This window comes from Dryas octopetala, chromosome 4 (genome assembly GCF_963921425.1).
Source record: "Dryas octopetala chromosome 4, drDryOcto1.1, whole genome shotgun sequence".
Lineage (NCBI taxonomy): Eukaryota > Viridiplantae > Streptophyta > Magnoliopsida > Rosales > Rosaceae > Dryas > Dryas octopetala.
Genome location: NC_141369.1, coordinates 7,689,663 through 7,701,867, shown reverse-complemented (window position 1 = coordinate 7,701,867; position 12,205 = coordinate 7,689,663). Strand labels below are relative to the sequence as shown.

The following is a 12,205-nucleotide window of genomic DNA, read 5'->3' as shown; positions in this document are numbered from 1 at the left end:
GTTAAGATTTACATGGAAGGGCATCCTATTGGGAGGAAGCTGGATCTATTAGCCCATCATGGTTTTCATGACTTGATAAGTTCACTTGAACATATGTTCAACACTAACATTCTCTGTACGTCTCTAACCTACCAACTATTACTGGTGTTCGTCTATTTATTTGGTCATATTTATTTACTAACAAATAAACGATTTAGATTATTGAATAGCATTGAGGATAGAATCCACGTACGTACAATCCTTTTTGTTCTTATCAACAAGTTTCTCCCTTATATATTGTGATTGTCTGATATTTTGAAACTAATGACAGGGGGAGATGAGGTGGATAGAGTGCATTCTGGTGATCATCATCAACATCATCATCAAGATTTTCATGTGTTGACATATGAAGATGAGGAAGGGGATTTGATGATGGTGGGGGATGTTCCTTGGGAGTAAGTACTGGTCATCAATTTAATTAATTAATTAGTTCATTAATTTGCTTAATTTATTCACAAATTCCCAATTAATTCTTGTGTTTAATGCCCGCAGGATGTTCTTGTCCGCAGTAAAAAGACTGAAGATCACAAGGGCTTTTCCATGCTAGTAGTCGCAGGCAATGAATGGCCTCTTTGTCTTAATTTCCAATGTACATAGAGACAAATATTTCGTCTATATAAATTGATAATTATGTTTTGCCTTGTTTAATTAATCTTAATTATCACAGATTTATACACTAATGAATGTGGAGGGAAATTGGTGAGAGACTCAGTGCATATATGATGGGTAATTCCATTTGCTTTAATTTTGCAAAGGGTTTTGCTTTAACTCAGTGCGATTCTTTCATTTTATACTCTGGTACCTTCTTGAATTGGCTAATGAAGTTGCTTTTCAGACACCTCCTTTCCCAATCAAGCCTTCATGTTTTCGAACCCCTCACCAGTCACCAATTACCAAGGCCTTCATCAAGCACTATAAGATGCCGTCTGAGCTCACCCAATTCTGTGGCCCTCTCATAACCTGCCATCCCAATCATGAAAATAGATTTTTTTTTTTTTTTTTGTTTGGCCAAGGCATGAAAATAGATTTTTTAAAGCATAGAATCTCCACTTTTGTTAATCATCGTACGAGGTAATCTCGCAAAATAAACATGAATACACGTTGAGAGGGACTACTTTCGGTGTTGTGCTGACCAATGACTCTCCAATAGTCCAATTAATTAGCTTTGAAAAATGAATAGGGCTTGAGCTATAATAGCTAGAATTGTAAAGTACTGCGTACCTTTGATCAATCGTCACTATGAGTTCTTTTTTATAGTGATTAAGGGCCCGTTTGGCACTGCTTCTTAGAAGCACTTTTATTTAGTAGCGCTTTTATCAGAAGCGCTTATGTTAAGAAGCACATATAAATTTTTATAAAACTTCTAAATTATTTATGCAAAAGCACTTGAAAGTGCTTCTTGAGAAAGCACCTGTCAGGTGCTTCTCAAAAAACCCCTTAGAAGTGCTTTTATAACTCAAAAGCACTTCTAATTATTTTTGCCAAACGCTATCAAAAGTGCTTTTATTAATTTTAAAGCGCTTTTAACAATTTTAAAAGCAGTGCCAAACGAGCCCTAAAGAGTCATTGTGATTGATATATAATTTATTTTACATATAATATGTATATTACACTTACCACATTTTTATATCATAATTTTATATATATTAATAATATATTGTTCCCTTACACCCAATTTCAATTCCCCCAACTGCTGAATACAAAAAAAAAAAAAAAAAAAAAAGAAATGAAAGAAAGAGGTTTCAAAAGCCTTTCTGTCAAGGAGTTTGTTTTGGTACAGTAGGGTCAAAAAAGGACCGTGTAAAGCAATTAATTAATTGCAAATAGTCTTTGCGCAACTGTATGTTTAGACCAGTCCAAAATCCAAATCCTTCTCCTAATATTTTTTATATAAGTAATTTTGTATTTATGTTTAAAACTATATAGTTTTATAATCATATATATATATTTCAAATTGAAGCTCAAACATCTTAAAAAAAAAATGACGCTCTAACATAAAACTGGGCGATAGAGAGGTTTTTTCTATTTTTTATTTTTTGTAATTTAGGAAAAATTAGACCAACATTGTAAGAGCGATCTGATACTTTGGGCTAACCTTTAAGTTGGTCCATTTGATATGATAAGCCTACAGAGACAATTGGGCTAACCCTTAGAGGCGAAAGATACATCCTTGCCCAACGTGCGAGGACTAAAGCCCAGTACATGTATGATCTAAGTCCAATATGGGAAAAATTTAAATAGTAAATTAGCTTTAAGTACCAAACCATTAACAAACTTGGTGTAAGGGATCCTAATTTAAAAAGTTGGTATAAAGAACAATTTTTGGGTTTTTTACAGATGCACTTATTGTATTTTATATATGTACTAACTTCGCAGATGCACTTGTTGTATTTTTATAAATGCATTGGTTTTTTTTTTTTTTTTTTTTTTTACAGATGTACTAATTTCGCATATGCACTTGCTATATCTTTACAGATGCACTGACTTTTTTTGCACTGATGCACTGATTTTCACAAATGCACTTGTTGTATTTTACAGATGTACTGGTTTTTTTTTTTTTTTTTTTTTTTTTTTTTTTTACAGATGCACAACGTTTTTTTCCAGATGCACTTTTGGCCTTTAGCTCAACTTATTTGACTGGGTACCCGTTTGACACTGCTTTTAAAATTGGCAAAAGCGCTTTCAAATTAGTAAATGTGCTGTTAGTTGCGTTTGGCAGAAATAAATAAAAGTGTTTCTGGGTTATAAAAGCGCTTTTAAGTGGCGTTTGCATGAAGTACTTAGAATTTTTATAAAAATTTGTATGTGCTTATGAGCAGAAGCACTTCTAGTAAAAGCACTATTAATTATAAACGATTTTAAAAATAGTGCCAAACGGGCCCTGTGTATCCTTTTGACTAACTTTTTTAATTGTCGGACCCTACAATCTAACGGACCCAAAATTAAAAGTCATTTAAGGAATGTGATTGATTGGCCATTTGATTCAAAGACCTAATCCAACCAAAATCAAAAACTAGTCTTTTATCAAATAGTATGAAGGATCATCGATCCATATCTAATTTTCCCTAGCTCATCCCTTTCATCAATTTTTTCCTTTACTTATTGCTATCACTTTTATTTTCTTTTATTTTTTTTATATATTAAAAGGTGTTAAATCATTAACTTATTCTAATTCTAACTCATTTTTTCATTCTCTCATCACTTCTTTTAATCCATATTTAAAATAGCATTTCAAATGCAATTAGAGATTTTCCATGAAAGATCCTACATTTTCAAGAAATATCAAGTATTTTACTAAACTTAACGAATGAATCTTCATTCAGATTTTTAAATGTTCCTTGTCTTCATTGTGTAATATTATTCTGTGTTAAATTAAGTTTCAAGTACAAGTTTGTCTCATCCCACATGAAAGACAAGCCAAGTTAAGGTCAAGTTTGGAAGAAATTTAAGAAATTTATGCTACAAGTGTTTGAGCATAAGAGTATATGCAATGATGGTGTCAGTGTCAAGTTAATTTCAATTTATTGACTTTATGAAAGAAAAAGGGTTTTCAATGGAGAGTCAATGTTAAAAATTGAATTGCAATAGATGTCAAAAGTCAATATGCATGTCAAAAAATTAATATAAAAATTACAAATTGACCTCATAAATGCCAATAGAACAACTAGCCCTATTTGAGAAATTAGCCCATGTGAGGAGAGAGAATGATCAGGTGGCAAGCTTTGATTGGCAAAGAACTTGCCCCCTGCCCCACCTTGTCAACTTGCAATAGCAATGGTTGTGGCTTCTGCGTGAGTGCACAACCTACTTGATAAATGTAGAGGTTGATTGATTTTAACTACTAAATTTCAATAATTTTTTAGTTTAGGTACCAAAATTAAATAGCATTTTAGATTAGGTACTAGTTGAAAAGTCAAACAAAATAATAAAGTAAAAAGTATTAGAATTTACAAATATTACATCACATGCCACTACAATAAAAAAAATAAAAACAATATTACATCACAAATATTACATTAATTTATACTATATTGTATTAAAAAAAAAAAATCAATCCAGTCACAACTTAATTGTGACTGTCTTGGTAAATTGAAAGAGACAACTCACACCACTATACTATTTATTATTTTGAGTAAAAGTATTATTTTGACTTCTATTTATGCTATATTGTAGTATAATTTCTCTAAGAAAAATTCAATTAAGTCACAACTTAATTGTGACTGTCTCACAACTTATATGCGACTGTCTCACAACTTATATGTGACTGTCATTCAATCACAACTAAATTTGAAGTTGTGAGTGTCGTACAGTCACAACTAAATGTGAAGTTGAGACTACATTAGCAAATTTTCAAGATAATATGAAAGCCTCAAGGGCAATTTTGTCAAAACCTTATAAATTTTAACTAACACTCATCATATGTGGGCCAAAGGACAAAAATGTCAAATGGAAAAGGCTCAAATCAAAGAGGCCAACATATTTGTGACCTAATCTAAAAAACTACATTTAAATTTCGTAATTCAATTGAAATATTATATAGTCTTCATGCTATACCAAAAAATTATTGGTATTTGGTATTTAATCCTAATTTTCTATAATATATATTAATATGTAATATATATATATGACCTGTTGTGTTGCCCAATTCACTTGATTAATGTAGTTAATATATATTAATATATATATATGACTGTTGTGTTGCCCAATTAATATATCCTACCAATTAAATTATACTTTTTATTAATATTTTATTTTTTTATTAGGTGTGAATTTAAAATTATTTAAAAATATTAAATATTAGGCTTATTTGAAAGATCTAATTGAGATATTTTCAATAGTATAATATACAAAATAATTAAATTTATAGTTTTTAATTTGTAAGAGATTATACAAAAATATTAAAATATGTATAGGTATTGACTTATGCAATTGACTTGAACAATTACAGTAAAACAATTTCATGTCAAGTCAATAATTGACACAGTTGAAAAATAGGGGTCAATGTGATTGAATTAAATTGCCAATTGACACCCACCATTGCACATGCTCTAAGTAATTGTGAGTTTGGTTTGAGCCTAACTAGATAATGCGATCACTTGGTTTAGGATGAAGTTTTTTGAAATGGTAGAGCAAGCTAGTGATGTATAGGGGCGATTTGTAGTGTGGGTGGAATACAAGTTTGAAGGCACAACATATATTTTTTTACAAATATGATTTTAGCCTTTATATTTCGGCGTTAAACCATATATGATCCAAATATCTAGGTCTCCAAACTTTTCATTTTTTCAATCGTACCCTAGTCTTTTACAATTCAAGACACACCTCACGTGCCAAGTTTGTTAATTTATTTGATGAAAGTTGTTAATTTTATGTTCTCGAATTGTAAACGATAGACAAATTCGATGGTAATATTGAAAAAATGAAACTCCAAAGATTAAAACTAGAGATAATTAGGCTTGAGTGATTTAAAAACAACAGTTTTTAGATAGAGATCGGGGGTATTTTAAAATGAGTGCTGTTATTTGCACACCCTTTTTCTTTCTTTTTACACACCCTCATCCCTTAATGAATTTACAAAATTACTCCAATGTGAAAAGACCAATTCACACAACCATCTCTCTCTCCTTCCCTCTCTCCTCTCTCCTCTCTCCCTTTCTTTGTATGTCTGGCCCGATCAGAAACTCCCACCCTGGCCAACAACATTGAAGCTCCCAACCTTCCTTCCTCCCTCCCTCCCTCCCCCCTCCCCCTTCACTCGACCCACCCATCATTGAAGCTCGCAGCTCACGCATCATTGAAACAAAAATAAAAGATGACCATTCAGTTTTTTGTCTTTCCCTAAAATAATCAAAACATTTAGTTCTGTCCAACCTGTATGTTGAAATGAATCATCACTGTTGGTTTTCGTTTACTTCCATCATTAACTGCAGTGTGAGAGAGATATGTGGGAAGGAAGATATAGACATTGCTTGCAAGTATTTCAATTCTTAAGTAATCTTTGTGACTCTGTAACCCTGTTTGGGTTTATTATTCCATTATGTGTGTGTGTGTATATGTGAGAGAGAGAGAGAGAGATGATTAAATAATTTCTTCCTACAGCAATTTTATTATTCATGACATAATTTCCCCTTCAAGTGGATTATTTCGTCAAGACTAGATTTTTGGCAAGGTGACAAGAACTTTAGTTAAAGCAATGATCTATCAAGGTGGTTTACACACAAGGTGGGAGACGGTTTCTGCAAGGCAAATGTATACCGATTAAGGTTTGTTGGAATTAGTGGAACCAGAGCTAATATCGGCGTGAGTTGCGAACTTGTGGTCGGCGTAGAGGAAGCTGGCACGACGGCGTGGTCGGGTGCAAGCTGGGCAGAGGCACAGGCGAGAGAGAGAGAGAGAGAGAGAGAGAGAGAGAGAGAGAGAGAGAGAGAGAGAGAGAGAGAGAGATGGGCTGGGTGGGTCGGGTGAAAGGGGAGGTGGTCCGGTGAGGGAAGGGGGGAGGGAGGGGGAGGGGCTGAGTGTGTGTGTGTGTGTGTTTTTTTTTTTGTTTTTTTTGGAGTTAATGGGGTGTTTATGGATATTATGGTAATTGAGAGAGGGTGTGTATGAGAAAATTCAATTGTGGGAGGAATGTGAGGGTGTGAAGTGAGAAAAAGGTGTGCAAAAAGAAAAACAAGGATGTGTAAATAGCAGCATTCTTTAAAATTTATATGAAAATCATTTTATTCATAATAAAGTCCTTTAATTTACAAGAATTTTTTTTAATTAATAATAAAGTCATTTTAATTTATAATAAAGTCCTCCCCTGATTTGAAGGGTATTTTCCCTCCTAAGGTGTAGAGTAAGCTGTGTAGAGGCTGCATGTTAGGTTTTAACTCCAGAATTTTGGGCGGAGCCCAAAATTCCGGAGTTAAAACCTAACATAAAGTCGTAAAAGAAGAAAAATAAAAGTACTTGATTAAAAACCCTAAATCACTACCGGTCTTAATCTAAGAAAGACTCATAAAATGGACTGAACTCTAAGTTTTCCTTAAAACTATTTACGAGTCAAAATAAAATGGTGAAACCCGTGATTTACTTTTATTTTTAACTAGAGTGGTTATATTCTCACCCCATGTTTTATTTTTTCACCCATATTTTAATAAAAAAGATAATGACAAATTTATCCTATTGTAAAAATGACTTCTAAGGACTTGACATCTACATAGTTAATATGCAGTATGTACATATTAAAACTCTTCTTTTTTTTGAGTCATCAATTGTGTATAACACTTATATATGGTGGAATCGCATATATCAAGCGGGAATTGAGATGGTTGTATTGATACCCTTAATGCCATTAAGGATTTGATGAATGACACAAGAGCTATTGCTTTGTTTCCTATATTCAAACAATGTCTTTTGGAGTATTTGAGTTGCGGGGATGACAAATTGGCTTTGGCCATTTTGCAGAAAGAGATTTCGATCAGCATTATAGGTGGGCAATGATATGGTTCACAAACTTGTTCAAAGTGTCCTTTCCTCAAAGGAAATGGAGCAGGGTAAGATAGATGATAATACTGTGTTTGAATTGCGAAAAAAACTGTTGCAAGAATTGGAAACGTTGCTTCCTCCACCAATTACGCTACCTAAGCACAAGTTGGAACATCTGGTTGAAACTGCTGTTTTGTCCCAGATTGATTCATGTATGTATCACAATTTGTCAGATGCAGTTTCGCTTTATGAAGACCGTAATATTTAAGGGGGTGGGAAGAGTGTTTTTTTTTTTTGTGGGTGTTTAAGTTAGAATATCAAAAGTATTATAGGAATAATGAGGAGTGTGAAAAGCGCTTTTATATTTTTTTTAAAATTTAATAGTGAGTGTAAAAATAAGGTGAGTGAGAAAATAGGATAACGGGGTGGAAATATAACCACTCTTAACTAAATTAAACTTTTGGGGTTATAACCACTCCCACTGGGCGTGCCAAAAATGTTATAGCTCAAAACCCTCGGCGCACTTATGGGCTAATCTCAAGCTATAATGTTTGGACCCTTTATTTTTTTTTTTTGTCTGGGCTTTTGCTGGCGTGCCACCGGTTTGAGCCTTTTTCAGTCCAACACCGAAATTCAATATCTGTTGGCCCAAAGATACTAACTTCTTTGAAAAACGATTGTGTTAATCGAGTAGGAACCAATAACTTAATAAAAAATCTTTTTTTGTGCCTAGATCTTTCTAGGACTTTGTTGGCTAAAAATGAGCATAAGTGATGTTACTATGGCCATGAGAACCCATTATCATATTGATGAAGATAAATATAATCTTGGGTAATTAATTAGATGTAGATATGAGAAAAACTCTAGCAATAAAATAACAAATAGCAATGCACAGATCCCAAAATCGATACCAAAAGTATAATTTATGATATTTTGGTAGAGCTAAAAACAAGGAAAATACATAAGTATTGTAAATAGAAACGGTACAAATTCTGTAAAGAATGCTGCAAAGAAGGACTGTTGTCTGGTGAATTCAGAGTATTTTTTCTAAGTGAATATCTGGATAAATGTCTGGGTCCTCTCCTCTGTACTATAAGTTTGCTTTATATAGGCCAGCTGATGTGATGTAATTTTACTATCCTGCCCCTGTTTGACGTTAGCCCTATTAGGTCATCCATATCTATCCATTGCCAGTTGTTCATTCTGATCTTATCATGACAATCTGTCTCTTTCTTTCCTTCGGTTAGTCATCAGCTTAAGCCATTACCTGCATTTCTCTTCGGCTAGTCATCAACCGAAGTCATCTTTTTAACCTTGGGAACATTTGGGCTTATTTGAGGCTTTTCTACTTGTAGACCCAAAAGAACCGGTCTTGGCCCACCTGAAGATTTTAGCCCAAACATTGCCCTCCAAATTATTGTCTTCGGTTGATCATCAGCCGAAGCAATAGTTTGAAGATTAATGACCAAGTTTTTCTGATATCCTCGTAATCTTTGAAAGGCTCGAGATGTCTTATCTCAACAAACTCACTATTTTATCTTTTGATAAACTGTCACTGCATCATTAAGACTTGCAGCAGAGACTTCCTCTTGACGGCTTTAAAATTCCACGTGGCGAAAGATGAGTGGTGATACTTTGAAAATTACGTACTCTAATGCGCCAATGTCTGCACATGCCTCTTTGAAAAACACGTGTCGATCTCCAAAGGTCATGAGTAGGGTTTGGTGAGTCGATCTATCTAATCATAGCGCCTTTTGGGTTTATTTTCTTCAAATGCCTATAAAAGCAGCTGCATTGTCCTCTACCTTTTACGCTTTCAAACTCTTAAACTTTTAACCTTTCTGCAAACTTGCCATTCTTGCTTTCTTCCTCTTCATGACTCTGTGACTTTGTATTCAACTTCTTTTAAACTTCTTGAATGGCCAGGCAACCCACTTCTTCCTCTTCTCATCCTGCTACCCATATTCCCAGAGATTTATGGATCAATCTGTCTCACAGCTCTGAGCGTTTTGTGCGTGCTTTGGAAGACGTGGATGCCTCAGAGGAGGGTAACATTATCCATCAATGTCAAACTCCAACCATGCCAGGGGCCTCAACCATGATTATGGGGCCTCATTATGCCTCCGTGATGCCGCCGGAGGTGGCTGGTGTTCTTGATTGCTCGATAGCGATGGTGGATCTTTCCACCAAGTTTTGTTGCAATCAGGATTGGGCCCACTGGTTTGCACGAAATCCACAAACTTTGTGGCCCAAGGTTCATGAAGAATGGGCTGAGTGGGTAGGTCGTATGGAGCCCACTTTTGGAGCTATCTGGCATCAAGTACACATCTATGATGCTATGATGCTATCCCTCACCAAAATTGCCTTTGATCGATCTTTGATGGCTTCGGCTTTGTGCTTTTGGTATGCTGCGACCAATACATTCAACCTAAGAGCAGGAGTACTCACACCTACTGTTCTTGACATGACCACTATTTTCGGCCTATGTTCTTTTGGTGATGTCATCTCCCCATTCATGAGTGACATAAATGATGACAACATGGTTGAGTCTTTCGATGACGAGATAACAGTTGAGTGGAGGTTCAAATTCACAAAAGATCTTGCCTCTGACAAGAATATAGGCAACTATAGTTCTTTTTACAAATTTTACAGGCCCAAAGGTCAACTAGTGGACCCTTCGGCCAATCTAGAAGACCCAAACACTGAATGGACCTATCCAGTGCCCACCGAAGAAGAGCATGCTGCCTTTCTGTCCTATTGGATTTGCAGATTTTTGGTGTATGCCAAGGGGAACAAAGTTTCAAGCGAGTATGCACTCATGGGATTCGAGATGCCTTGGCTTCTAGCAAAGTGCTTGCAATGGGTCATGGGCCCTTGCCTATTTGTACAGAGCTTTAAAGGACGTTATGTTCTGGAAGATGGACTTGGGAAGTGGTCCATTGTGGATGTTTCAACTTTGGCTTCAAGCTTATTTTCCCAATCTTCGTAGCTCTCGTAGCCCCATCCCTTCGGAGATGATCATGGCCCAACACCTAGCGTATCTCGACCTTCCTAAATTAAACTTTTGACTTCAACGTACGTAATACCCGTCTCTCTCTAGATAGACTCTCTCTCTCTAGGCGATGAGATTCTTCTGCTCTACGATGGTGTTTTCAATTTCGTGAGCTCAGTCTCATACCACGAAGCATCATCTCTTCCCTCTCATTTGATCTCCATCTCCATCTTCACTCTCTTTTTCTTCATCTAGTGTCGTTTTCTTCTCTTTTTTCTTGGCTTCCAAACAGGTTTCTGAATCTTGCTTGTTTGGTTCCGATTGCTCTAATTTTGGTTCGATTTCCTTCAATTTAGAGTTCTCAAGATGTTTATAGGGCCAATTTTCCTACTCATGTTGGTTTGTTTCAGAATCACGTAATCTTGTGACCGTAGCTTCTGATTTCAATTTTTTATCTAATTTTTATTGATTGGTTTGAGATCTATTTTGAGCCTCTGTAATTCTAGTCCAAATTTTCTCTGATTCTCTCCATTGATTGGCTGAGTTTCTTTTTCATATTGTTTGTTTGGAGTTAAGAATTCTCACTGCTTATGAATATGCCTTCGATTCCTGGAAATTTATCTGATGCTCAAGGTGAGAATGAAGGAATGAAGGAGGTGAATTTGGCAGCTGCTATCATAGCTAAGAAGATTCCAAACAGAGGTACCGTGATGAATATTCTACTAAATTCTTGGAAGGAATTTGGAGATATTAAAATGGTTGGAATTAAGGATCGTTTATTCTCTATAACATGTGCTAATGACTCTGTTGCTAAGAAAATTTTGATTGGAGGGCCTTGGTCTATGAAAGGGTTTTGTATGAGTATTGTTAGGTGGCCAGATCAGCTAGCAAGCAATGCTTTATGCTTCTCTGAAGTTCCATTTTGGATCCAAATTTTAAATCTACCTAGAGGTCTGATGGCACAGTCAGTTGCTCATAAGTTTGGTGATAGACTTGGTACTGTACTTGAGGTGGAGGATCCTAAGCTTTATCCAAAGGGATTATTGAGGATGAAGGTATTGGTGGATGTGACTAAACCCCTTGTGGGAAAATTATGGATTCCTGGGGAGTATGATAATTTAAAGGTGAAGATCAGATATGAGAGATTATCCGATTTTTGTTACAATTGTGGTAAACTTGGACATTGTCATCCTGAGTGTGATAGGGAGGTATCCAGGGGCGGATCTGCAATGTCAATGGGGTAACTTGACCCCATGAACTCAGAAAGGCTGGGCTTGATGAAAAATCTTGACCCCATGAATGAAGCTTGGGTCTTGGTTGCAGCCATGGCTGGTAGGGGCAAGATTGCAGCTGAATTGCTGAAACTTGAAAGCACGTGAGATGCATATGGTTTTTGTTTTTAAATTCTAAACTTGCCAAAACGATGTCGTTTTCGCAAGTTAATTAAACAAACAAAGAGACTCACAGCTCTCATTCAGACCAAACCCCCAAGTCCCTAACTTGCCTGAACTGTTGAAGGCTGCAAGCCTGTTGCCGTCGCCACTTGCTCCCTCGCAATCGTCGTCGCCCCCTGCTCCCTCGTCGTCGCCCCTTGCTCCCTCGCCGTCGCCCTTTGCTCCCTTACCGTCGCCGTCACCCCTTACTCCCCTCATCGCTTGTCACCCCCTGCTGGCTGCTGCCTCTAATCGCAGGTTGCGAGCCTCG

General features: G+C 35.9%; 1 protein-coding gene across 1 annotated transcript; it reads left to right on the top strand.

The window, feature by feature from the left end:
• On the top strand, positions 1-586 carry IAA30 (indole-3-acetic acid inducible 30). Its single transcript, XM_086242553.1, has 3 exons — positions 1-115; positions 311-434; positions 532-586. Exons 1-3 carry the CDS (start codon positions 13-15, stop codon positions 584-586), a joined length of 282 nt encoding a protein of 93 aa, XP_086098679.1. The 5' UTR covers positions 1-12.
• The last annotated feature ends 11,619 nt before the right edge of the window (positions 587-12,205 follow it).

What these genes read in the sequence shown, in the direction of transcription:
- IAA30 (XM_086242553.1), top strand. Translation starts at nt 13, where the DNA reads ATGGAAGGGCATCCTATTGGGAGGAAGCTGGATCTATTAGCCCATCAT. An exon ending in GTTCAACACTAACATTCTCT is followed by an intron (nt 116 to 310) that starts GTACGTCTCTAA and finishes AACTAATGACAG; the next exon opens with GGGGAGATGAGGTGGATAGA. An exon ending in GTGGGGGATGTTCCTTGGGA is followed by an intron (nt 435 to 531) that starts GTAAGTACTGGT and finishes TAATGCCCGCAG; the next exon opens with GATGTTCTTGTCCGCAGTAA.